Source organism: Notechis scutatus, chromosome 1 (assembly GCF_049901735.1).
Source record: "Notechis scutatus isolate UNSWTSFEM ecotype Mainland chromosome 1, rNotScu1.2, whole genome shotgun sequence".
In the NCBI taxonomy this organism is placed as follows: domain Eukaryota; kingdom Metazoa; phylum Chordata; class Lepidosauria; order Squamata; family Elapidae; genus Notechis; species Notechis scutatus.
In genome coordinates, this window is record NC_142009.1 from 253,850,514 (window position 1) to 253,877,634 (window position 27,121).

A 27,121-nucleotide genomic window follows, 5' to 3' on the forward strand; every position below is an offset into this window, starting at 1 on the left:
GTTGGAAACAGCTGTCAATGTACCAGCCTGAAATATCATAATGAATAAAATTTTATCAATTTTCAAACAGATGTTGATATTAATATTGTTATTTATGCATTTTGAAGCTGTTTTGAAGATGTTACAATAGAAGGACAAAAATAATCAAACAAAATATGTATTGTTCAGTTGTTTGAAATAAGTTATTTGAAATAAGCCACCATGCAATGAAGCAATTACAGGGAACATCTTAAAACTATTATGAGTTCAAAGGACTAAACTGAATTGTATGTCTTTGAACCATTATGAATATAATTTAAGAAAGTCAACTTTAGATGAGTGGAACCAGCTTCTGATCAATGCAGCTGAAAATCCTTCTGTAACTTATTGCTAAATATAGACTCCAGCATTTTTGGACTCTGTTTTCCATTCAGTTTGAACATTGCAATTGTTAATGGTGAATGTTATTATGTTAACCCCTGAGAAAAAATAATAATGAAACAATATTGCTGGTCTCTATGAATATATTTTAAATTCACCACATACTGATGAATACGTGCTCGGCTGAAAGGAGCTGTGTAGCAATCTGTTTCTTCCAAATCAGGAAGCGCTTCTTTATCAAGTTTCATTGGATTTCTGGGCAACCAGCTTTTCAGTTCCCTCATATTCCTCTGGAAACTAGGGAAAAGAAACCACATTTTGTTTATTGTCTTATGTCTTTTATACCTTTTGTTATATATGTGAGGTGCTGAAATGGATACTGGAAGGACAATGCTAGACTTCAAATCAAGAAACAACCACATGGTCTCTAACATTATTTTTCATCTAAAGCAAAACAAGAGATAGATAAAGAAAGCCTATAAGGCAAAGAAATAAAAATAACTATAATTTATAACACAGTTCTAATGAGGGAGGAGACAAGAAGGAAAATGGCCAATAGGAATGCTCTAAAAACTGCCTTTTCCAGTTTGGGTGCCCTCCAGATGTATGGATTCCAGTATGACCAGTGATGGGAGTTGAAGACCCTATATCTGTTTAAAGCCCAGTTTAGGGAAAGATTCCCCCAATGACATATGTAAGGACTGAACAATGTTCTACTGAGGACTAAACTAGAAAGGATATGCAATGAATGTCATCATACTCCAGTTTCTCATGATTTAGTTCATTGTACACACAAAACACCCCAGTCTGGATTGGAATTAGAGCTAGTGAGAAGTAGGAAGTTTAAAATGTCCTTGCTCCAGCTCCTTCTTGAATTATCAAGGAGTGTTAAATGTAAGATAAGATCTTTAGATGGAATCTGATTGTTATTTATGGTGTCAGAGCATTGCTGCTACTGTTTCAAACTAAAGCTAATCATCTTTAATGGCATGAAGGGGAATCCATGGTCAAATGTCATGAGATATCTGGAATCCTATGAATAATATTGGTTAGGTAAAGGCAGAACAGGACAATAATGGTAGCAGAAGAATGGAATGAAAATGAAATTGCTTTCTGTTAATTTAGGGAAGGGAAGTTATTCAGAAGAGTAGGTCCATAACTTCCCCAAATTGATGTCATAATTTAAGTCCTCTCCAAGAATTCTAAATGCCTCTAATGTTTAACAGACATTTGGGGATGTTCTGTTCTTTGTATGCTCCTTGGCAATTCAGCTAAATAGATCTGGCAGATTAAGCTTTAACTGCTTATTTGTCCATATAAATGGGTAAGGAGTTGTGGCATTAAAACTCTGCCAGTCTTAATAAATGCTTAGGAGAGAGAGGGAGGAAAGGAGGGAGAGAGGGAGGGAGGGATAGAGAGAGAGAGAGAGAGAAAGACAATATTGGAAAAGATAAATGTGTAGTAATAATAAAAAGATCATATTTATTACACGCATTTAATGTCCGACTCTGAAAGAGATTTTAATTTTATTTGAAGTTGACCTCCTGTTAAAACAACTGCTAGGAATCCATACATTTAATATTATATCCATAGGACTCACAGGATGCTTGACTTCTTTTCCTGGTGGAATATTTTATACAATAATTCATGTCCCAATGAAAGAAATCCATGGTGAGTATGCTAGAAACTGTGGAAAAATGTGAGTTCTAGTCATCCCACTTTAGGCAGAAAGCCAGATGGGAGACCTTGAGCCACTCAAGACACTCCTTCCCTCCTTCTCAGCTTTAGGAAGAAGGCAAAACATCTTGCCGAGAAAACTGCAAGGACTTGTTCAGGAAGTGAAAAAAAAAAAAAACTCCCTCCCCCCAAAAAACCCTTAGGAGAGCAGTACATGACTAAGATATCCAAGTGTATAGAGGAGGCTGGTAAGATAGACGGCTGACTTGGTTTTGGGTGCCAAATGCTTTGCAGAAGCACTTGGGCATCAAATAGATCAATTACTTTGAAAGATTATCATCTTATTATAGTCTGTGATAGAGCCCTTTGATCTGGAGGTGGGAGGTCAAGGATCAGGTGATAGGTTTTTTTTAAGTTGGAGAAGGCAAGCACAGGGAGATATGGCAGTAAACAGGTGGCAGGTGACTACAAGTGGCCTTGATCTCTGTATTGATGCTGTGTTCTGGCTTCTTATGCTCAACAATGGAGCCTAGTCCCTGAAGCTTTGTTAGCCCTGATTCTCATCTGCTATTACTTACTGCTCAGTCAGTCTCCTCAACCTTGTGTATTATTGAAATGCTATGCATTACTGAAATGTGTTTGCATGACAAGGCCCAGACTGGCCACTAATTTTGCCTGAGAAAGTTATTCCACTGAAGAATCAATGATAGTAGATCCCTGGATCTCTTAGTACTTTTGATAATAATTATAATAATATACATGGAAAGCAAGAGGCCTTTAAAATCTGCAGTTACAAATGCAATGACTTTGTCATAGCTGCTAAAAAAAGGAAGCTAGGAATGTTCTTCTAGTGACAAGGAAATAATATTTTCTTCAATGAACTTGGTGTTATATTTCTTTCTGGTTTAAAATGTCATTGAAGATCATGATTGCATTTTTACCATGGGAACCACTGCAGTTGTTTATAACTGCTTCCTACACCTTCACCTTCCTTGCCCAGAAGGGTTTAGTTGCTTTCAAGAACGAGAAGTGGCTGGTAGCTGATAACGATATCAATATTTCTTCAAAAAAATCATCAGAAGTATATCAATTTATATTCATTGGTCAAACTGATGCCCTCTTTTAAAGATTCTTACAAGAGTATATGTTTGGCTTAAAATATAAGAAGCAGTATATATTTTGACAGAGTGTACTAAACAAAAGAAAACATACCAACACGTTACTGCAGATACTGTATAAAGCTAAAAGCACAACCTTTTACAAGAAGCATTTTCAAGAAGCATTTGAAAAATAATTTTAGTACCTACTTTTTTGAAATTTTGCTAAAAAGAGGATAATAAAGAATCCTGCAACTTCTACAACTTTCTAGCTTTTCATTTCATTATTGCACTGTCATCCATTCAATGAAAAAAAATAGACATTTTCCTACATAGTCTAGTTTTAAAACCAAAATTACAATTGTAAATATAACATGAAAATACAGCATTCATATATTCATGTAATACCTTAAAAAACAAATTCATTTTTTTAATAATGATAAGCAAATCAACTTATTTAGGCACGAAATGTGAAATGAATGCAAACAGCAAATGGATGGATTATTCTTTTATTTTAAGCCCAAATAAACTTTGGTTACAAGCGTCAAATAGATATCATTGTGTATCAACGTTCAGATTAATCTATTTTAATCCTTTGTATTTGTTTAAAAAAAACTGTGGTGCAATTTTTATAAATGAGGACTTTTTCAGAACATATCAATACAAAGTGATAAGAATATGAAAGAATGATATTGAATCAGAGTTTGAGATGCATTGGCTGGATAATTTCACTCTGTCACTATGATAATGCTGAATCATTATTTCCATAGACTAACTGCTATCAACCTGAATGATCTTAAACAAAGTTTAACAAAGTCATAGAGAACAAGGTAACAAATAGCAATATAGTAACTCCTGTGATATATAGTAACTGCTACTATCAGTGTTGAGTAGCTGTCAGAGAAAGCTCTTTTACTTCTGTTCCACAAATGAACCTCTCAAGATTTGGGAGTAAACAGGAGATTGTGTGGTTTAATACTGTATTTCTGGAATGAAATTATTAATCCAGATGGAGTTTAAAATATAATGTAAGAAGTAACATTCTTTTATGGGAAAAAAAGCTCTATTTATTGAAGCAGACCTGAATAGGTAAGTAAATTATATATTGTAAAAAATAAATCCACTTTCAAAATCAAATGCTCAATACAGTACTTATGTTTTAGTAAACTTGTTCTTCATGACTGTATGAAAAAAATGTGTTGCCTTACCAGACAAAGCTGAAGTTAAATACATATTGGTCCAAACATATTGGTTAGAATGTAGTATTGCAGGCTAGCTCTACTCACATTGCGAGGAATTAGATTCCTTTGATCCTGACTTGCTCAAGGTTGACTCCACCTTCCATCCTTCCAAGGTCAGTAAAATGAGAAGCCAGATTGTTGGGGGCAATATGCTGACTCCGTAAAATGCTTAGATAGTGCTGTAAAGCACTGTGAAGCAATATATAAGTTTAAGTGCTATTGCTATTGCTATGGTAGCATACTGCAGTGTATTGGGTTATGGGTTGTATTGCTTCTTTCCCCACCTACTTTATTTACTAAGTGAAAAGTAAATATTCTTTGTTTCTTTTCATAGAAAAGTGATTAAAACTTCCTTGGAATCACAATCTAGGTGGCTATGGTATTAATGTGATTGAAGATCTTGAGCTGACTATGATTACCCTTTGGGAATTTTGCCTAATAGAAGAACCCAAAGTTTAATGAACAGAGTTAACAAACACCCAAACCTATAATTCAGATTATAAAACCATTGTTTTGAGTTTCAACTTTCATTGTAATAATTCCATAGGATATAAGCTGTCATGTTTGTTAATGTAGCCTGAATGTGATTCCTGTCTAGATTTTAATTCCTTGAGAGAAAATGGTTTATTTCACATCATTTAAAGCAAGTAAATATAAACATGTATTGTATATAATATAGGACAGCTATCTGATACAAAGCAAGCACGTGCATGACTGGGGAGAGGAAGTAAGCAGTTGTAAATTTTTTACTATCAAAAACTACAGTCAACAAATATTTAATATCTGCATGTGAAAAGCATAGTTTTCACACAAAGTATATATTTAAAATAATTAACGTATGAAATATCCTAAATATTGACAATATGTATATTCCTAGAAATCCTAGTCAAATCATTACCTTACTCTCATTAGTTTCACTTAACTTAGATACTGAATCAATATCAGAGGTAAAGTCAAGGTAAAAATATAATATCCAAGATGATTATTTTGAAACAGAGTTAGGATCATTTTATCATTTTGTTTCAAAGGATTATGTTTGTTGTTTCTCCTTCCAATTAAATTTTGATATCTCCATCACAGGAGAAATTGGCTTTACAACAAGAGAGTTTCACATTCTGTTGCATGAAAAACAACAACCCATCAACACTGCCTAATGAACTTTGATGGAAGTGCAGTAGAACTTATCTAAATTCCATGAGAAATACTTTTTTCCCCAAAAGAAAACAGCTGGATGGAGCAAAAACTCTTCATAAAACATTTATGTTAATATTGGAAATACCAATATTTGAAGAAGGTTTTTAAACACTGTATTTTAAAACAATAATTGAGACTTTCCACACCAGAGTGCAGTTCCCCTGTGTTTTCTTCAGTTCAAGATTCAAAGGGCTTCCTACTTTACTGGTTTTTCAAAGGTTCCTAAAAGTTTGGCTCTTCATCTAACTCAGAGGTCTCCAAGTTTAGGGACCCCTGATCTTGCTTTTTAGTAGGATGGCTGATATCCCTTTCTTTCTTTTCTTGATCTTCTCTGGCTTTGTTTTCTTTGCTGTTATTGTTTGTTTGCCTTCTGTTTTTGTGTTTTTGTATTTTTTTAAATGTTTTTGACTTCCCAAAGTGGCTATCATCATCATTGGGGTGTAGAAGCAATTGAAGATGCAATTGATGAGATTATATGTTTAGTATATATCAGTGGTGGTTAACCTTTTTGGCACCGAGTGCCAAAATGGGAGCAAGTGCATGCTGAAAAGGAACCAAGGGTCAAAATGTATGAGTGCCAAAAACCAAAAGAGCAGCTCCTAGTGCGCGCATGCACACCGGCCACCTGATCTTTCAGCTTTTAACGTGCATGCACATATGAAGGCCAGCTGGCTGGTCAGTTTCTAACTCACAGGCACACCCCAGCCAGCTGCTCTTCACGCGTGCATGAGTATTAGAAAGTGAAAGACCAGGTGGCTGGCGCGCATGTGTGCACTGGGAGCTGCTCTTCCAGTTTCACGGGCTCCCGCACATGTGAAGACCAGCTGGCCAGTGCATGCCAGAATCCATAAGAGCAATGGGCAATGGTTGGTGTGCCCGGAAACATGGCTCTGTGTGCAACTTCCAGCATGCATGCCATGGGTTTGCCATCATGGATATATATGATCTCAGTGTGTCTTTGTCATGTTCACCTGAAGGGGCCTTAATGAAAGCTTATTGGTTGGAATCAGGGATTGGAGCCAAGGAAGGGAGTTTAATGGAGACAATATTTCTATCTCCTTCCTAAATATAATGTGATGGGCTAAATGTTCTTTGGAAGACTTAGTATTAGAGTACTAAGCACTATACAAAACTTAAGCTTCTACAAACTTCTTGCTATTCTGAGATTTTAAGATCCATTTTCTTCAAACCTTTCTTATTTGAACCTCATTGTTATTTACAAATAAAACATAATCATTGCTTTGGAAGATACTTCGAGTTATTTTATTTCTGGTGAGGTCAGTCACATGCTTAAAGCTGAAAATAAATAAGCATCTAAGTTCTACTGCCTCCTTTGTTCAATCAGCTTTCTCAAAACCCTTTGTGATAAATTTACAACTGCTGGGATGGATTTATTATATATGGGATGACTCTCTGGTAAAATTAAAAGCTATGCATCACCCACCAACCTGCCCATGGTTTTGCTCCTCCAGTCAGTGTAATAACATTTTTTCCTGAAAAAAACAGCAAAAATCATCAGAGTACAATTTTACATCAAGGTGAAGGACATGCATACAAGATATAGAGCTTTGTAATTTCATAACATGCACCATTACAAAAGGAATATGGGTAGAAGCTCAATCACATGGATAAAAACTGAGCTACTTAAACCGAACTTTTAACAAAAATAGTATGAACAAAAATATCAACTAATTCTGTATACAAAAGTTATGGGCAGTAGATACCTGGATGCAGAGAAAGGAACTATTTGGTTTTCTATTCTGCTTCTGTTTGCATTAGCATCAATTATCCTTAAATGACTGCAATAAACTCTGAACAAGTCATATATATATGATGAACACAATACAGAAGCCTGATGATGGCAGATGAGATTCTGCCGAAACGTTGCTACAACTTTAAAAGCACAACTATAATGACGTGGGAAAATACCCGAACAAAACTGAATACCATACATATAGATACCCGCGAAAACTTAAGAATATTATATATATATATATATATATATATATATATATATATATATATATATATATATATTCGTAGATTTTCACGGGTACAGGTATGTAGGTCTAGGTGTGTTCGGGTCTTTTCCCGTGTAAGATTAAGAGTATCTTGGTGACGTTTCGGCTTTCCACAACAAAACTCACAAGGCCATCACACAGCCCATTATACAAACATCGACTCCATCAACAATCAAGAGGCAGTAGCGCAGCCAACCAGCCCAGCACACTAGCCCCCACCATCAGTATTTATAGAGAGACGGCAGCTCTGATCACACACTGCTTGCACTGGCATGAAGCCAAAAGCACCAGCCTGAGGATGGCGAGTGGGATCTCGCTGAAACATTGCCAAGATACTCTTAATCTTACACGGGAAAAGACCCGAACACACCTAGACCTACATATATATGTATGGTATTCAGCTTTGTTCGGGTATTTTCCCACGTCATTATAGTTGTGCTTTTAAAGTTGTAGCAACATTTCAGCACAACTTTAAAAGCACAACTATAATGAAGTGGGAAAATACCCGAACAAAGCTGAATACCATACATGTAAGTACCCACGAAAACTTAAGAAAACATATGTATATGTATATGTATATGTATATGTATATGTATATGTATATGTATATGTATATGTATATGTATTTGTTTTCGTAGATTTTCACAGGTACAGGTATGTAGGTCTAGGTGTGTTTGGGTCTTTTTCTGTGTGCACTGGCACAAAGCTGAAAGCACCAGCCTGATGATGGCGAGTGGGACCTCGCCGAAACGTCACCAAGGTACTTTAATCTTTAATCTTACACAGGAAAAGACCCGAACACACCTAGACCTACCTATATATCTATATCTATATCTATATCTATATCTATATCTATATCTGTATCTGTATCTGTATCTGTATCTGTATCTATATCTGTATCTGTATCTGTATCTGTATCTATATCTATATCTATATCTATATCTGTATCTGTATCTGTATCTATATCTATATCTATATCTATATCTGTATCTATATCTATATCTGTATCTGTATCTGTATCTGTATCTGTATCTGTATCTGTATCTGTATCTGTATCTATATCTATATCTATATCTATATCTATATCTATATCTATCTATCTATCTATCTATCTATCTATCTATCTATCTATCTATCTATCTATCTATCTATCTATCTATCTATCTATCTATCCTTAAGTTTTCGCGTGTACTTACGTGTATGGTATTCAGCTTTGTTCAGGTATTTTCCCACGTCATTGTAGTTGTGCTTTTAAAGTTTTAGCAACGTCTCGGCAGAATCTCATCTGCCATCATCAGGCTTCTTTATATCGCTCCAGACGAATACAATACAGAATCCTGATGATGGCAGATGAGATTCTGCCGAAACATTGGTACAACTTTAAAAGCACAACTACAATGACGTGGGAAAATACCCGAACAAAGCTGAATACCACACACACACACACACACACACACACACACACACACACATATGTATATATAGAATGAATATATATTCATTCTAAATATTATCTGAAGTAATAAATGCAAAGAGGACCATTTTGGAAATACGATACATAAATGGAAAATAACTGCATAGGTTCTTCATGCTGTTGGAATTTTGCCTGGTATTAATTTTTGTATTTTTAAATATGTATTGATTAACTTAGGAAAATTGATATATTCATGTGGAATTCAAATTGCAGATCTTTTACAAGACAAATCATGCTTAAAAATGACCACTACATCCCCTGTCCCCAAAGATTGAGTGACTTCATTTATGAGTCATGGATAGGCAACCTAGTAGTTGTTGGTTAGAAGTGGCATTCAGTAGCCCCTCTTTTCATATGATAGCTGGTGCTAAGGCTCCCAGATAACTTTCCATTAGCTTAGCAGATTGGCTGCATAGCCATAGTATGATACTATTGAAATGATTTTTCATAGTAAAACTCAATAATTACTCAATTATAATCTGACAGGCGTACTCCCTATGATTGTTAGAAAGAGAACTTCTCCAGGTGAAGAGTTGAAGAGGAACAAGTTTTATGTGCATATATATACAAACTGTGTTTATGTATTTTAGATACTGTATGTACCTGCCTGATTGGTAAGCAGCGTAATCCACAGTAGTGAAAAGCTATATCACATTAGATTGAAGATATGCCTGGAAAGCAGGACAATTTACCAAACTTGTTATGCTAATGACATAATAACAAAAAGTAAATCACTAAAGATTTAGTAGGTCATTAGAGCAGGACCAATCTACAAATGCTAATTGTTGAGCAAAGCTGAACATTCTGCATATTGGGTAGGAAACTGTAAAATCATATATTTTGGATTTTCAGTGTTCTTCAAAGGAGTTGTTCACAAAGAAAAATTGCAATACATTGAGAATCTTTAAATATTTGGTTCAGGATCAGTACCCAAAAGGTTCAAACACATGTCGAGGTATATCCAGTAGGTTTGAGAGGCTTCTTCTGATCATGCAAGGTTGTTAATTCATTTTGAATCAAAATTAAGGACAGCACTGACTTTCTTCAGCTGTCAGCAGTATTATACCAATTATTATTATACCAATACCCAAAGGAGTCTTGTGTTTAAAATAATGTCACTAAATCAAGGACAGATAATTAGATTAACTTGCATGTAGTTTCTCCACTCAGCTGGGCAGTGTTAAAGAGAAGGGGAGCATTTTGTTAATTTCAGGTTTCAATCCAGATTTGGTCCAAATGTAACTTCATTTCCCCAACCCACCCACTTCTAAATATTATGTACTGGAAGAAAGAACATTGCTCTGGCCTTGTGGCCTTTCTGTACTACTTCAGACAGCTGGTTGAGTTGCCTGCCATAAAGCTCAAATTAAGATCTGGACAAGACCTGAAGAGAGATCCATGAGTCAGAACTACATGGATAAGCACTGGGCCATTTGGCAACATTTGCACAGGAAACTCTCAAATCCAATTCTATCATAGCAGGATTATTTAGATTTATATTCTAATTTCATCCAGGAGTTTAAAACTTATGAAGAAAAAGCTTATGAAGTTACTTGGGCTGAGAGACAGAAATAGACCCAACTCATCAGTGAGTATTTGTGGTTAAGGATAGATTGGAATTTTAAATACAACTTCTTAAATACTATACCATTCTGACTCTCTTTGTTTTGTTGTAGACTTAAGAAGTGGCAGAAGGATACCAATGTGTATTGGATGCAGCAGATTCTGCTGAAGGAACCATCAGTTTTTAAATCTTAAAATCTAACGCAGGGGTCCCCAACCTCCAAGCTGTGGCCCACTACCAGGCTGTGGCCTATTTGGAATTAGGCCATCTGAGTACCTGGCCAGAGCATGTGCGTACACCTACACAGCTCAGCTTATGTGAGCGGCAGGCTGGTGAGCACTTGCATGTGTGCGCAGCAGCCCACTTCTTGTGCCACCCTGCTGGTTGTGCAGCCCAGTTCCTTTCTCTTCCCCTGGACCACTAAGCCTCAAAGGTTGGGGACTGCCGATCTAAAGGATTTTGTCATTAGATGTCATTTTTATGCTTTCATTGTGGAAGGAATAACTCTGAGCAAAGTTATTTATTAAGGACAATAGGAAAATTTGCTAAAATGATCCTGCTATTATTAATCTTTCCTTGCTCATCTTTTACTATTTTTTCCTGAATGAAATTAATATGAGAGAAATAGTGGATTGTTTATAGCATTGCTAAAGAGCATTGTAATAATTCCCTGAAATTGATTTGCCTTTTTGCTGTTAAAGCCAATGGCTTATTTTGTGATGATTGATGTAATGTATTTATTTCTGGAAGAGCCCGACTAACTTCAAGACCTTTTCTCTGGAGTAAATAACTGGAAGCTGCAATCAAAACCCATGAGCCAGCAGATGTACTTATCCTCCATCGGGATTAATTTGCATTAAAGCAGGGAGCCAATTAGTGCTCCTTTGGATATTTCAAAATTATAGAAGCTTGTGCCTTAAGACAACTTTCAATGTGCTAAATGTACACAAGCAAACAAACTGCATAAATCTCACTTTCAGTTGGTATAAATTCATCATAGAAGGATGAACTCAAATTATGTTAGACAGGCACGTTTGAGAATGACCACAATGTCTAGAAAGACTCACTTTGGCTTTCACTTTATCTATTGCTTATGGAATCAACAAGGGGTTAGCTGAGCAATTATGAGACAAAGAGCTTTGGCTTGCTCTACTCTAATGTCTGGTTTCTTTGCTAGCTATAATAAAAATGCCAAAGATGAAGATCTGATTCCTTCCTGGACTGCAAGCAGTAGGAAGGAAAATGATGTACCTAACATGCTAATTTTGCTTTGCATGATGCAAATATAGAGAGGGCAGAAGATCTTCTGTGTCTCCTAGCCATACCGAGTGCTATAAATTCTGGAATATTGTTCCCTCTATTAAAAACTTCCCAGACAAGATTCTATTTCCCCAGTGACTGGATCGACACACTGTTCCTTGAAGCAATAGTATCCCTTCATGCACAGTGTAGTGTGTTTGTGAATGAGCTCTAGTGGTTGGCTCATACTGGATTGCAGTATTGCAATCTAACTCTGCCCACATCTTGGAGTTCAGTCCTGATGGAACTCAAGGCTGACTCAGCCTTCCATCCTTCTGAGGTCAGTAAAATGAGGACCCAGATTGTTGGGGGCAATATGCTGACATTGTAAACCGCTCAGAGAGGTGCAGTCTAAGTGCTATTGATATGGCTATTAATAAAACACCATGATAGCTGGAAATAAATGTGCTTGTTAGAAAAAATACATTCTTAATTTAACAAGTGACAAAATTAAGCATTTTATTGTTACCTGAAAGGCATCCTAATGTTCATTCTTTCAGCATATTTGCAGAGTGTGTCCCAAGGACAATGAATTTTTACAAACATAATGTCATTGTTTGTAACAGCTGGCTGCAAAAAAGAAACAATGTAACAGGCACAAATCTTTCAGATTCAGGTGCATTCTCTTTATTTTCTTCTTTAAAAGTTCACATTTAGTTACATAAGTGTATGGTATTTAAACTGTCTACTTGAACAGAAGAATACATGCAGGAGTACAAATAACCTGTATGCATTCTTCTTTGGTCAAAACAAGAGAGGAATTTTGGCTTACCTGTAACCTAGCTAGGATTGCAGTTTATCAAAAAAAGCCAGAGTTAACACACTGGTTCAAAAGCTTCATGGATGTTATCCCATAAAGTCATAAGTTATTTTTTTGACCAATCTTAATAAATCACAGAGCAATCCTTCAGACAAAGGTGTTAAGAGGGGAGTGTTGTCTAGTTCGAAGGCATAGATCCAAGGAATTTTATATGCTCAAGAAAACTGCATATATCATTTAATATTACAGGTATGTTCTGCCACAAATCAGACCTTTTGAAGGCTGGGGAAGGAAGACCTTTCAGTTTCCAGGCTTCTAGTTCATGCTACCCTCACAAGGCAAAGGAGAGGGCAGTAGTCACTCCCCAAACCTGCCTCTCCACTCCACAAATCCCTGTTTTTATTTTATACTGCAAAGCAAGGCTCTTTAAACTTGGCAAGTTCAAGACTTGTGGACTTCAACCCCCAGAATTCTTAAGCTAACATGACTGGAGGAGGAATTCTGGGAGTTGAAGTCCACAAGTCTTTTATATATATATATATATATATATATATATATATATATATATATATATATATATATATATATATATATATATATATATATATATATATATATATATATATATATATAAAATTAATTTGGGTTTTCACAAAACATAATACAAGTAAAATTTCTTTTTTTTTTTGAGAATAGCACGGTCCCGGGTTATCACTTCACCATACAGACACAAACTTAATTTCATATTCGTCTTTGTGTTCTATTCCATATCTTATTACTATTTTAACATTTTCTCAATAATTTTTCCCTTCCCTTAGTTTTCTCAATCTTACTTTTAATTATCTCATTCCTTTCTAAATTCAATTGTATATATCTTTTTCTAAGTTTCAATACCTTTCTAGTCATCATATTTATACTTTTGTCTGTCCTGTTTCAATTTCATTTGGTTTGAGCTTCTTCGGTGACAGACCGAAATCTGCGATTGTGTGCAGTTTCAATCTGTGCTCGCCACTGGAGCACCCCGAGCTGGCTGGTTTGGGGGCTAAGCCACCCTGTAGAGATGGTGAAGAGAGGGGAGACTGCCAGCAGGGTTGATGAGAGCCGCATCTCTCCTCCCCAGCAGGCCATTACTCTCTTTCCCGAAGGCAGTTGCAGCAGTGGTCAGAAATGGCTACCTCAAAGAAGAACTTGACTGGAGAAAAATGTGCAGGAGGAAGATAAGAAGAGAAAGTTTTTGGCTGACCAGGTCAAACTGGAAAAACAACAATACAAGGTACTCTGGAATTTGAATTATAAAAAACAACATTGTTCCCAAAGAAGACTTTGAAGCTGCGAATGAGAGAGGGAAGGGAAAGGATTTGGTTTTTTTTTCTTTTCTTCCCTATATTGACAACTAAGAGATTTAAGCAAGAAATCGGCAAAAATCCACTTTGAGAGTAACAGGTATTTAAGCTGAAAATAAAATGTCAAAGGGATTATAAAGATTTCTGGATTCTCAAAAACTTTTAAAAGAAGGAAAAAACAAAAGGGTGGGATCTGGAAAAAGGGAGGAGAGCACCTGGATGTGAAAGGAATTAACAGTGAAACTTTAACAAGATTCCTAAAAGATACATTTTAACTGAAACTTTGTAACAAGATAAGAGAACCCCAGGAAGAGAAAGTGGAAAAAAGAAGCAAGAAGAAACAGCTTTGGATTATTTGGATTACTTGGTGATTTAGATTAACTAATTTAGATTAACTTGGATTTTTGGCTATTGGATCTAAAGGACTAAAATTAATCGGGTGGTTGTTTAAAAGTTTTTAAAATGGTATCACTCTTGGAAGAACTGAGAACGGAACTTAAAAAACAGAAAGAAGATGCACAAGAAGGAAGAGGTTCTTTTGGCTTCATATTTCAATTTGTAGAAATGGAGATCCTGAACTATGAGAAACAACAAGAAATGTCTGTAGAACAAGAAGGGTGGGACAAAGAAGAAGTCATCTTCAATGACCAAGTATTTCTATGTGGGGAAAAGAAAGGAAAGGGGGGAAGAGAGTGAAAAATTTAAGATCTGAAAACACAACCCCAAAAAAGAATAGTTTGAAAAGTAATTATAACATTAGGAAGAAACAGAAGAGAGGACTACAGAAGAGAGAATCAGAATTAGAGAGAGAAGGGGTCAAAAAGGGAAGGGAGAAGAAGAGGGAGAAGAGGGAAAGGAAAAGAAATTATAAAGGACAGAACCAGGACATAGAGAAACAGGGAAAACATACAAGACACAGAGATAATGGGTGAAAAATTAATTGCAAGGGAGATTCTGCAAGGGTACATAAGATAGTATTGTTATATTAGAAATAGAAATGAACTTTGAAAATATGAAACAAGTGTGATTAAAATGATAGATAAAATACTCATTGCAATGTAATGGAATGTTTAATAAATAAATGAAATAAAAGAGAATGAGAGAATGAAATTAGGAAAGGAAAGGAAAATTTTAATTATTATAAATGTGTTGTAAAAATTTAAGTGAAGAGGAATATGAAAGAAACATGAAAAATTATGGAAATATTATAAGTGTTCCTAGAAGTATGATATCCTATTGAAAAGGAATGTTAAAGATGTCAAAGATTATAACTAACATTAATGATAGAGCTGAAATGGAATAGAATAAGTATTTTATTTATTATTGTTATAGATATATTTTCTCTTTAAGAACTTAGTGCGTATTTTAAGAATGTACCAAGCAGAATTCGACTGGAAGTTATGTATTATATTGAATGTTATAATTGTAAAGGCATAAATTGAAGTTTAAATAAGAGTTGAATGGATAAAAATTAAAAGATACAAAGGTGTCATACTCCAATTAGTAACTACAGGGGAAAATTTTGTTTGATGAAGTCCACAAGTCTTAAAGCTGCCAAGTTTGAAGACCCCTGTTGCAGAGCAATTGACAATCTGACATTTTATTCTCTCTGCTTTATGATTGATCTGTTGTATTTATGATGAAGCTGAATTTATTTGGTGAGAAGGGACATTATTTTTGCCCAAGTTTATTTAAGGCATAAATAATACTTTAAAATCTCACTGCCACTAGCCCAAAAATGTCATTTTCCTTAGATGGGAGAGGAGGTTATAAATCGTCTCTCACTTTCTCAGAAATTTAATTGATACTGAACAATTTGAGACAAATACTGTTATGATCAGATCAAACAGTAAATGGTTTCTCCTTAAAGAATTCCATCAACAAAACTCCTCCATACTCATTTACAGAATTTTTTTTTAGCTTTTTAGACAGAGTACTAGTTTCTTTCTTTTTTCCCCTTTAAAAAAATATTTATTTGCTTTTTTCCTCCTTCCTTTCCCTACTTTTTACATTATCTCTCAAGCTGCCCATGTTCCTAATCCTCCCTCTTTTCTACTCTTCAGGGTCTTCTACTTTTTCTTTGAAGGTAAGGCCCAGTTAATCCTGCAACCACTTCAGTAAGATGCAAAATATCTAATGGATTTTCCTCACAGTAGCAGCCATTTTGAGCAAATATAAAACACTACCCACCTCTCTTTCTAACATTAATCCTTCCGCTCGTAAATTCTTTTCAAAGGTGCTTCTTTTTTCAATTTGAGGACTGGACTTTTTGTAGACTAGAATGTAATCAATACGTTTTTTGCCATCTTTGAAGAATAGACCCGATGTTGCCAATGCAGACATGTCACTCTGAAAGAAAAAGGGGATGTATAATGGACTCTTAAACATAGGAACACAGTCCAGGCAATGATGAAAAACATGGAATGTATTTTTAGGCACATCAGTTTCTTTTTATCTCTAAGAAGTATATCCAAGACAGAAGAGAAACCTAGAAGAAAGTATTTATTGCTCATTCTCAAATCTTTTTAAACAAATTGTTCCCAAATTTAGATAAAGGTAATCGGGATATTGGTGACATTCAGTCCTGTAAATCTATGTGATGCCTCCCTTATCAGGGGGAAGATATGGGGCTCAATAAGTAGGTTGACAGTACAAAGTGAGTCACACAGGATTTTTTTTTTTTTTTGCAAGAATTTTGAGAACTTTTGTTGCTTTGCTTAATTATTTTGATTTATAACCCATGTGTCTCATAAAGGATCAGTACTAATATAGGATAACTCCTCTAATGTTATCCCATAATACATCTTAATAGGTTGGACTAAAGACCAGTGACTAAGGATCAGTGATTCCACGATGAAGCAGAGATTTAAAACCCCAGACTCCCTAATGGAGGTTTAACCAATACATCTCTTTTTAAATATGTTAAGCATAAACTTATTAAAGTAGCTTTACTATCAAAAGCCAAAATATCAAGCATACAATCCAAAATAGCTGGGTGAAAACAAGTGGAAGAAATTGGAAATTAAAGAATTATTCAGATTAGAATTGTTTCATTAAAAATGAAATCACTATGTTAAGTCTATTTTCTGACTATATGTTATTATTTTAATCTTTCCTGCCTCAAAACAGCGCAGCTAATGTTGTTCAGTTTTGGAAAAGGCAGCATGGACTGTTATCTAGACATCAATGGCAACATTTTGAATTCTAATCCATCCTTCCCTGCAGTCCCCATGGCCTTGAAGCTGCTTAGCTTTGGCGTTATCTGCCTTTCCTCAGAAACAAGGGCAACTGTGATGCACATTAAAGAAAAATTAAGTCTTCAATCACATAGCTGTGGTTGCCCTCTGACTTTTATGACCCTCCCTGTGGATATCGCTGCTCAGAAACCAGTGCAAGCTATTTCACAGAGACAATCTCCATGAATATTTTTTAAACATGTTGTCCTCTCCTTTCCTAAACATTAAATCCTACCCTTGAGAAACACCTTTCATGGCTTTGAGGCCTAGGTTGACAATGACTTCCACTTTTGCTGTGGCTCAGAAAATAGGAAACAAAACAAAACAATTCATGAAATGACGAGACACAAGAAAGTCATCAAAATTCTGAACTCAAATGCTGCAGGTTGCATTTATTTCCATTTCAGAAGTATTTATAGCCTTTGGGTGACATTTGCAGTAATAACTATACTCCTATATGGATACATGAAATATATAAGAAAAGAAGAGGGACAAGCAAGAAAATAGATTTGGTATCTATCCAGGTGCAACTGCTTCTGATTTATCGACTCTAATACATTATTTTGTCCATTATGAATAGAATATCTGGGAGCAACAACAGTATAATATCTATTAATAAATAGTAACATCAGATCCTACTAATAGAGGAGAAATAGGTTCAGCATTTCTCTCTTTTGTTTCTAGTCTTATACTTCAGATGAACCTGATTCAGAATGACAGAAAAGTGCAATATTCTTGGTAAGTGGAAATCATGAGCAAATACTATGTTGCACATACCATAATTCTGTTATCAGTAAAGTTTATGTTTAACAGTATGGAGGAAATGTGGGAAGAATATAATTAGCTCTATAAATATTATACACCATCCCTGAGCTCTCTTTTCGAGCAGAAAATGTAAACCTACAACAGGATAAGTGATTTGCTTTTGTTGAGATTCCAGCTAGTCAAGTTATAATTAACTTTCAGGTTATTTACTTATTTACTTGATAAATATCCCATTCTCTATTTTCCCTTCATTGGGGATCCATCTCCTGTCCTTATACTCATTCAGAAATCTATGACCACCATTTACACACAATCCTTGCTGAATTGTTTTGTATCACCCCAATGTAAATTTGTTTCTCCTGATTTTGAGCTTTTCTAAAGGATATGTATGGGACAAGTTGAGAGAGAGATAGCATAATTCTAATCCCCAAACTTGGGAATTCTATAAATCTTCAATATTTCCTTCTTGGTGCTTCTTCACCTCATTAGAACCCACACAATGAACCAGGTCATTATTAGTCTTTGGCAGCTTGTCCTATTCTTGTTCTCTCCAGACACTTTGAACTACAGTTCCTAGAAGTTCAGACCTGGAAGATGAAAGTATGTCCTTGAAGTTTGAATTAATGAATATTCTACAACCAGTCTGCAGTTCCACTATTACTTTATATGTGTTCTGAACAAACAACAGAGAATCAAAGGCAATAGACTCATGATTTAAAGATGCATTAATTCAGATGGTATCACCTGTCCGACCTTCTAGAAGATTAAAAAAAATATTGTTTGTTGGGTTTGGTTAGGACTTAGGCAGGTTATTACCAGGAAATACCAGGACTATAGCTAAACTGGGAAATCAAAGCCCTGGCAAATGTATATACTGCTGCCCAAAAAGCTGCATATATATCTCTATGATGTACCCAGAATTCTAGCTTCACTCAGCAACTTTACTTTTTTAATGGTCACTTTTAAAATATGGAATTAAAACTGCCTCATGAGAACCAATGTCCCTTTTATAGAATGGATCACAGTTCTATATAAATAAGTTCAAGACATCAAGCTTTATTTCTGACTGTGTTGTCACCGACAGGCCAAAGGAAGATGTATTGCATAATAGTTCCTTTGCTGGCTGGCACTCTATCAAGCTCATTGTAGCCATTTGTTATCCTGGTGTTTTCCTATTTCTTTGGTGAAAGGCAAAGAACTATCTTCATAAAAGTTATCTCTTCTATTCTCCACTTTTCTACCAGTCAGCTTGAAATAAAAGAACGTGCTGCTCAGCTTGTTCTTCTGTAATATTTGCAGTCATTTATTCATCACCTTAACTGACCTCCCAAGATAAGACAAGAAAATAAGATTGGAAAAAATCAAATGCAAACAGTTTAATCTATATATTGAGCCTGTTGCAGTTCATTCATGTCATGATATTAATCAGGAGTGGGCAATTTTTTTGGAAGCCAAAGGCCAGACATTTTTTAGGTGGGTAACTGGATGGATAAGATTCATCAAGAGAAACAGTACTGCAAACTTTATGGGGTCTTGACACACACCTTGCTTTTTCTTCCTCTTACATTTTTCAGGTAGATGAAGTCTATTTTAGCATATCTTTGAACATCGTGTCACTTGGGGGAAATCATAATTTGGAAGAGAAGCTATGGGAAAACAGTGTTTAATTTTATTAGGAAATGTTTTTGGCTCTTGTAAATAATTGTAGACATTTTCCTGACAAAAGCAATCATCAGTAGCAACCCATCTGCAACATTTCAACCAGCATGACAACTGTCTGTCTGACCATGAGATAACTGCTGAAGTGCTTGTCTCTTCAAAAGGTAAGACTGGTTGACCATTCCCATCCTATTGACTGAAGAAATATAATAATAATAAAAATGAAATGATGCAATTTCTGGACTCTTGACTTTGCCAAGAGAAATCACAGTACCAAGCGATGTGCAGCCAAATTGTTTACAGGGAACTTATTAGGACACAACAAGTGCTTGTGGGTATGAGTCAAGTATACTAAAACAACAGGTGTTCTGCCACCCTGAAGGGAAAAGAGTAATGGCAAGAAAATAATTAGCAAACAAATTAATTTAATAAGGGTTTAGATAATTCTCCCTTCCAATAATAAGGGACTTTCATGCATTTCTTTCAGCATATTTCTTGCAGAGCAGAATTACACACCAGCAATAGGTACCATAACCCATCACTCAAGCAAGCTGGCATGAAATTCTGTTGAATCGGAGATCAGCTTGGAGAGGTTAGTCAGACATGAAGTAAGCCTAGAAAATAGAAAAAGCTTGAAAAAGAAACTCAGATTGACTTCTCCCTGAACCATTAGAGCAGTGTTTGTTATCCTTAGCAACTTTAAGATGTGTGAACTTCAACTCCTAGAATTCCCCAGCCATTATGGCTGGTTGGAGAATTCTGGGAACTGAAATCCACACATCTTAAATTTGCCAAGGTTATGCATTAGAATAGGAGAGAGAGAGGGAGGAAAAAAACCTCAACTTGTTATTACTGTAGTCTCTCTCAATAGTTCCAGACTGATTTTAGTTCTAGGGACAAGGGTTCCCTTGAAGGACTGACACATTCTGGGGAAGGTTTGTTTCCTCTCTGGATGGAGGAGGAACAGAGATCAACTCCTAGTCTTATCCTTGCAGTGAATCCGTCTCTAGCAGTATTGATACGGATAACTGAGGATCTCAATATCACTGAAATAAATTACTTAAGACATCCTTACCTCTTACCCCACTCATGCTAGCTGCCCTGCTTACCCCACAAAGAGAACATCAGCTCTGGGTATAGACCCAAAAGGCTGAAAGGAGGAGGAGTTTACTTTTCCCAATATGTTGTGCAAATAGCACTGCTTATTAGCAGCATATCCCCTTGATATGTCAATCATTTGCAATTAGATCTGTTGGGTACTGGCTGTGAATTAACAGAGGCTGAGACCATGTTTACTAATGGCTTTACCCAAAGGGATTCAATGATGAAAGAATCCATTTTCATGTACATCAGACCTTGTCACATTTGATCTTGAATGTCCTGTTTTGCTAGGTGTATCTTTCTACATTGTTCTTCCAATCCTGGCTGGCATGTGGGGTTTGTTTCTTGGAATTTTAATCCTCTGCTTCATCCTGACCATATCTTTGCCTTGCCCTTTGAATCAAGCTTTGACTCTTTTGGCTTAGACTAAATCAAGTTAACACTCTTGTAAATAATCAGAGATTTAAGGCTTCCTGAAAGTTGGCAGATCAGGGCAGTGGATCCTGCAATGAAATGCCATTCAGTTATTTTATTTTATTTTGCCTCTTTTGGGATCCCATTAGTTTGTTTGGTTTTATCTACATTTCAACTGTTCCCTAAGAAGAACTGTTTTCAATTTTATTCTCAAATCTACTGTTAATTCACAATTGATTTTATTTCAGTGTGACTGATATTCAGCATCACTTGGAAATAGGTTCTATTGTAAAAAAAAAAAAAAAAGAGGGGGGGCGGGTTGCCTTGCATAGATATATGACTATTCGTGGCAAATCCTTCATTAATGAGAAACTACAGAGCCTACAGGTGACAAGTGGGGAATGTTATTGTTTTAAATGTGACTGTTGTGGCACATTTTGTCCAGCAGAGGGTATTGCCCAGGATAACATATCAAATCTCTGCATAAGACAATACTGCTGGAAATGACATCTCATGCTGACATTCCTCACTATTGCTTTCAATAAAATATAGAAAACCTATGCTAATGTGTCACATTTTGTAAAAAAAAAAGGTAATTGTTAAGCATATATCTCAGTTAAGTTCACTCCCAGTAGCACAGTTAAAAGACGCTTTGACAGTAAGATTCTAAATTCTTGCTAAGATTGTTCATTTTACAATGCAAATTATGTGGTCAAGTGATACGACTGAAAATATGATTTGGTTTAGGAACTTCCTCTTTCTCAATTTTACCCATCAGTGGACCAGTCCAATAAAGTATTTTATCACTGATAAAAGTATTATTTCATGAGACACAAATTGTAATAAGCCTTGGGTTGTTTTAACCAGGGGTGGGATTCAAATTTTTTAACAACCGGTTCTGTGGGCGTGGCTAAGTTGGTGGGCGTGGCTTGGTGGTCATGTTATTGGCTGGGCGTGGCCAACTCAATATCAGTCACATCGAGGCACGCATCTCCTCACCTGACCTCTCATGACTGTGGGGATGCTGCAACAGTCGTAAGTGTGAAAAATGGTCATAAGTCACTTTTTTCAGTGCCATTGTAACTTTGAATGGTCACTCCACAAGGCAAAGTACCAGCAAAGAGGGAAAAAATACTCCAGAGAAGTTCCTGAGACAGGAAGTCTAGTCCTGCCAAGAATGTAATAAGGGTTAATGGAGAGGCAGTTTCTGTAAGCAACACCAGAATGTTTCCTTCCTGCCTTCCTTATAAGATTAGGCCAGTAATTTCTTCTAACAACCGGTTCTCCGAAACTGCTTAGTATGTTAACAACCAGTTCTAGTGAATAGGTGCAAACCTGTAGAATCCCACCCCTGGTTTTAACCATGCTTTGTTGAAGAAGTCACAGTGACTTGATCACACTTAACACTAAACAGCTAAATATAATGGTTTACCAAAGCATCCTGACAGGTTTCTGGCATCACCCAGCCATTTCTCTTATCTGAAAACCTTTAAAAACCTTTTGTGAAAATCTTTAACCACTTCTGTTGGTAGCTTTTTGACCACTTTTTATTTTTTATTTATTTTTTATGCTGCTCACACCCCCTACAATGTGACTGTGGGCAGCACTCTAAGTAGTACTCTACTTATGATACCAGATAAATGAAGAAACCTTATATTCTCTGGAAAAGTGGATATGGTGAGGGGAGGGAACTAACTTTAAAGTGCAAACCATTGAACGCAGTTCTTTGCTAACAAATCAATAAATTCTTTCTTAAATTAGACAAAGCACATTTCTCTTATCCAATTTAACCTGGTTTGATTCATTCTTGAACTGAAAAAAAAAGATAAATTAAGTCTCATTTAATAAGTTATTTTAAGATATTTGAACAAAGGAAAAGTATAGGAGTCATGCTTCTCTGGCAGACAAATAGCTGTTCAAAGGCTCTTTTTCTTCATCTAGGAATGCTGTTGCTTTAAACAGAAATAGTAATCATATTACCTTTTAATCTATTTTTCAAACTGAGAGGAAACCATATTAAATTTCAATGATACACACTCAAGGGAAGATAGAAGACATTAATCAAAGAAGTTTCTTCCTGTCAGCTCTTCTTCTAAATCCTTTCCAAAGCCCAAATATAAAAAAAAAATATTGGGCAGAACTTTAAGGAAAAGATCATATCTCCTTATAATGCAAAGAATTCAAGGGTTTTTTTTTTTTAAAAAAAAATAAGGTCAGCTTTGATAACTTGTAGAGTTTTATTACAGAATAAGCACTCCAAAATAATTCACATTTGTCTTCATGTCTAAAAGACTTAGTCTAGGAAGTATATAATTTACCATCTCATTATCAAGACGCTTGATGAAACATAGACAAAACTCAGCTAGATCATTTCAGAATTGTTTTTCAGGAAAAGCATTTAGCAATAGCACTTAGACTTATGTACCGCTTCACAGTGCTTTACAGCCCTCTCTAAGCACTTTACAGAGTCAGCATATTGCCCCCAACAATCTGGGTCCTCATTTTACTGATCTTGGAGGGATAGAAACCTTGGGCTGGTGAGAATTGAACTGCCGACCTCCTGGCAGTTGGCAGTCAGCAAAATTAGCTTGCAATACTTCATTCTAATCACTGAACCACCATGGGTCATAAAGAAAAACCATTCTCATCAGTAACTGAATTTAAACATGCTTGGGTTAAACACATGTCCATCATCCAACAAACAATTAAAATAAAATAAAAATAATAATAATAATCAATGCTTGAATTAAATAGAAAACAAAAAGCGAACAAAAAAACCCCTCAGTGGGCACATTTGATGGACCACTAGGGCTTTTTCTGCCACAAGCTTTCTATGTTTCTATATTTCTTTACTTCAAATGCATTATTTATTTATATAAGTAATAATATTTAAAGATCAAAGGTTTGTACTTGCTATAGAGCACAGGTGTCAAACTTGTGGCGTTACATTGCTGTCACACGACGTCATGATGTTTTTCCCCTTCATGGAGCTGGGGTAGGCATGGCGTGACACATCCAGCCCATGGGCTGCCAGTTTGACACCTCTGCTATAGAGTAAATTTCCAAATTCTACCCAGTAGCTCCTATCCATTAACACAGCCTTCTGCTGTTGTGAGAGAGGATTTTGTTTTAATAGGGTTCTTCATAACCAATTCCAAAGTAATTTGCTATGTATGTATTTGAATATCCTTTTGAATAAATTATGAAATGGATTTGAACTCATTTCAGCCAGAGATCAAGAACATCCACACACAATCCAAAAGAATTATGCAGTCTAACCCTTTTGAGTAAGGAAGAGTACCTCAAAATGTCCCTTTTGAAACAAGAGATGCTACTCCCATGAGTGCTTGCAAGATGCACATTGTACCCTTTCAGACAGTTGTATCAGACAAATGTGTTGCTTGATTCCACAATGCAGAAAACACACCCTGTATCTTTAGCTATGGTGAATCTTATTTCTACAACCTTGGTATGCAGAATGCAAAGAAAATACTGTCTACATTCATCAAATAAATTCTGGAACACGAAGAGTAAGATCCACTTGCAACATATTATCAGGTATGGAAGAAAAGGCAAGATATTGCATTGGTGCTTTCTGCAGAAATTGAATCATTATCTAGATTAAGAGCCATTTTCCCAATATCGCTCATCCTGCAGGAAACCAGCTGATCTAATAAAGTGTTGCCAGGACATATTTGAGCAGAACTGACAACATAGTCAGTGGTGGGATTCAAATTTTTTTACTACCGGTTCTGTGGGCTTGGTGGGTATGGCAGGGGAAGGATACTGTAAAATCTCCAGTCAGAGGTGGTATTTGCCGGTTCTCTGAATTACTCAAAATTTCCGTTACTGGTTCTCCAGAACTGGTCAGAACAAAACATTATCTTAAATTGATCCTTCTCCCCAAAATGCTACCTAACTAGTCTAGTGTAAAGCATCAACTTCATAATACTTTAGACCAAGTTGGTAACAACAAACCATCACTAACTTATCTGGCATTGTTTTACAAGTGCCCTCAAATCAGATGTCATCTCCATATTCCAAGAAAGGGCAGCTTAGTTAGGAATAATGTATATTTGTTTGGTTCTGAACTTTGTTATTGAGAAGGGTTATGTGAGGGATGACCACTCTATTTACATCTGTCTGTTCCATCAGATCCAGCAGAGAAGACATACTACAGGTACCTCTAGGGAGTTACATTTGATGGGCCACAGGTGGCACACTTTCTCCACTGTGGCACCATCTCTATAGAATGTCATCTCCCCACCTAAATTGAACCTGGATCTACCACTTTTGACTTTCCGAAAGTCCCTCAAAGCCTGGTTGCATCATCTGTCCTGGAGACTTTAAGGAACCGGAGAATTATTAAAGTGGCTCCACTTTTATTAACATCTCTTAATCTAATATTCTTTCTTTCTAGTTTTGTTTTTATATTTTAAATGTTTTAATAATAACTACTATAACTATTTAGTGTTTATTAATTTACTGTCAGCTTTGTTGAACACCATTCAGAGTTGTTTGTAAGATAGTGGCTATATACATTTGATAGATATACAGACAGACAGACACACACACACACAGATAGATTTTTAAAAGGAGTTAAGTGACATTATGTGAAAATCAAATTATCTTTCTATTTTTTACTCAAGATCTTCAAAGCTTTTTCATATATCCATTTCCTTTACATGTTGGGATTCTTGCTAAACTTGGTCCATATACTTATTGTCACTTGCACACTTCAGATTTCTGTAAATTGACATTGGCTAGAATGGTTAACTACTAATGAAAGAATGAAGTTCAGGGCTGTCAAAGTCACAGCCCGCAGCCTGGATGCGTCATGTGCTGACCGCGCCCAATTTAACGAAGGGGAAAAAAGTGCCAGCATGTCATGTGATGCTGCTGTGATGCTGTGAGTTTGACATCCCTGGCCTAGTTAGTTATGTAATCAAGAGGAAACATTTGGCTGTTCAAACCACTGTGAAGCTATGTATTATGAATCTGAAGATGGTGTAAAGATGACTTTCAAAGTAGCTTTACAGACCCTTTGAAAGGATGTAGTGCCTCAAAATGCTAAGTAACTGTCTGTTCTTCATAATCAGAGGTGGTATTCAGCAGGTTCGGAAATTTTGAGTAGTTCGGAGAACCAGCAAATACCACCTCTGACTGGAATTTTAAAGTATCCTTCCCCTGCCACATCTACCAAGCCATGCCCACAGAACCAGTAGTTAAAAAAAAAATGAATCCCACCACTGCTCATAACCATATGAATTATATTATATCACTTGCTGAAATATGGACCACTAAGTCACACCTGATATCAACCATCAGTTATTTTAGTGGGTGTTGAAAGCATTCAAGGCAAAATGTGATAATTAATTATTATACCTAAGAAAATGAGTAAGCTGAGTACTGGTAGAAGCTGCTTCGTGAGGCTAAAAACATTCAGCATGACTCTTATTTAAAAGACAGACGAGCAAAATCACTTGAAATGGGAAACTTCTCTTGCCAACTATCTAATTAAAATTAAAAACTGAATGATGTATCAAATGTCCTACCTCAAGTTGTTTGATATTTTTAAAGAAAGTAGATTTCATATTCAAATGTTTGTACCACTTGAAGACTGGAAAGCATTTAAGCCAAGACTAATTTTTAATTTTTAATATATTGGGGCCAACTATATTAAAGACATAAGAAATTTTTCTGAAGGGTTACATCGCTTAAGAAAAAGCCTTTCTCAATATATTTTTTTAAAAATTCAAATAACTGTCAGGTCAATGAGAATTCACATTTGGAAGCTTATCTTTAATAGTAGTACCATGAAAATGGTAAAAAAAATAATTACAGTATGTTAGCTATAAACATACTACCCGGTGGTGCAATGGGTAGACTGCAGTATTGCATGCTAACGCTGCCCAC

At 35.8% G+C, this 27,121-nt stretch overlaps 1 protein-coding gene across 4 annotated transcripts in view; it reads right to left on the reverse strand.

Moving 5' to 3' along the window:
* Window positions 1-27,121, reverse strand: part of ANO3 (anoctamin 3) — a 258,297-nt gene that overhangs the window by 63,370 nt on the left and 167,806 nt on the right. For 3 of the 4 annotated variants that reach the window (XM_026664760.2, XM_087951087.1, XM_087951088.1), the window contains 4 exons: window positions 16,221-16,379; window positions 12,397-12,497; window positions 7,018-7,062; window positions 526-657 (listed from right to left, as the gene is read on the reverse strand). In XM_026664760.2, the coding sequence (XP_026520545.1) occupies window positions 526-657; window positions 7,018-7,062; window positions 12,397-12,497; window positions 16,221-16,379 (437 nt within the window). The remainder of the gene's footprint in view (window positions 1-525; window positions 658-7,017; window positions 7,063-12,396; window positions 12,498-16,220; window positions 16,380-27,121) is intronic. The other variant, XM_087951086.1, reaches the window with a different exon arrangement.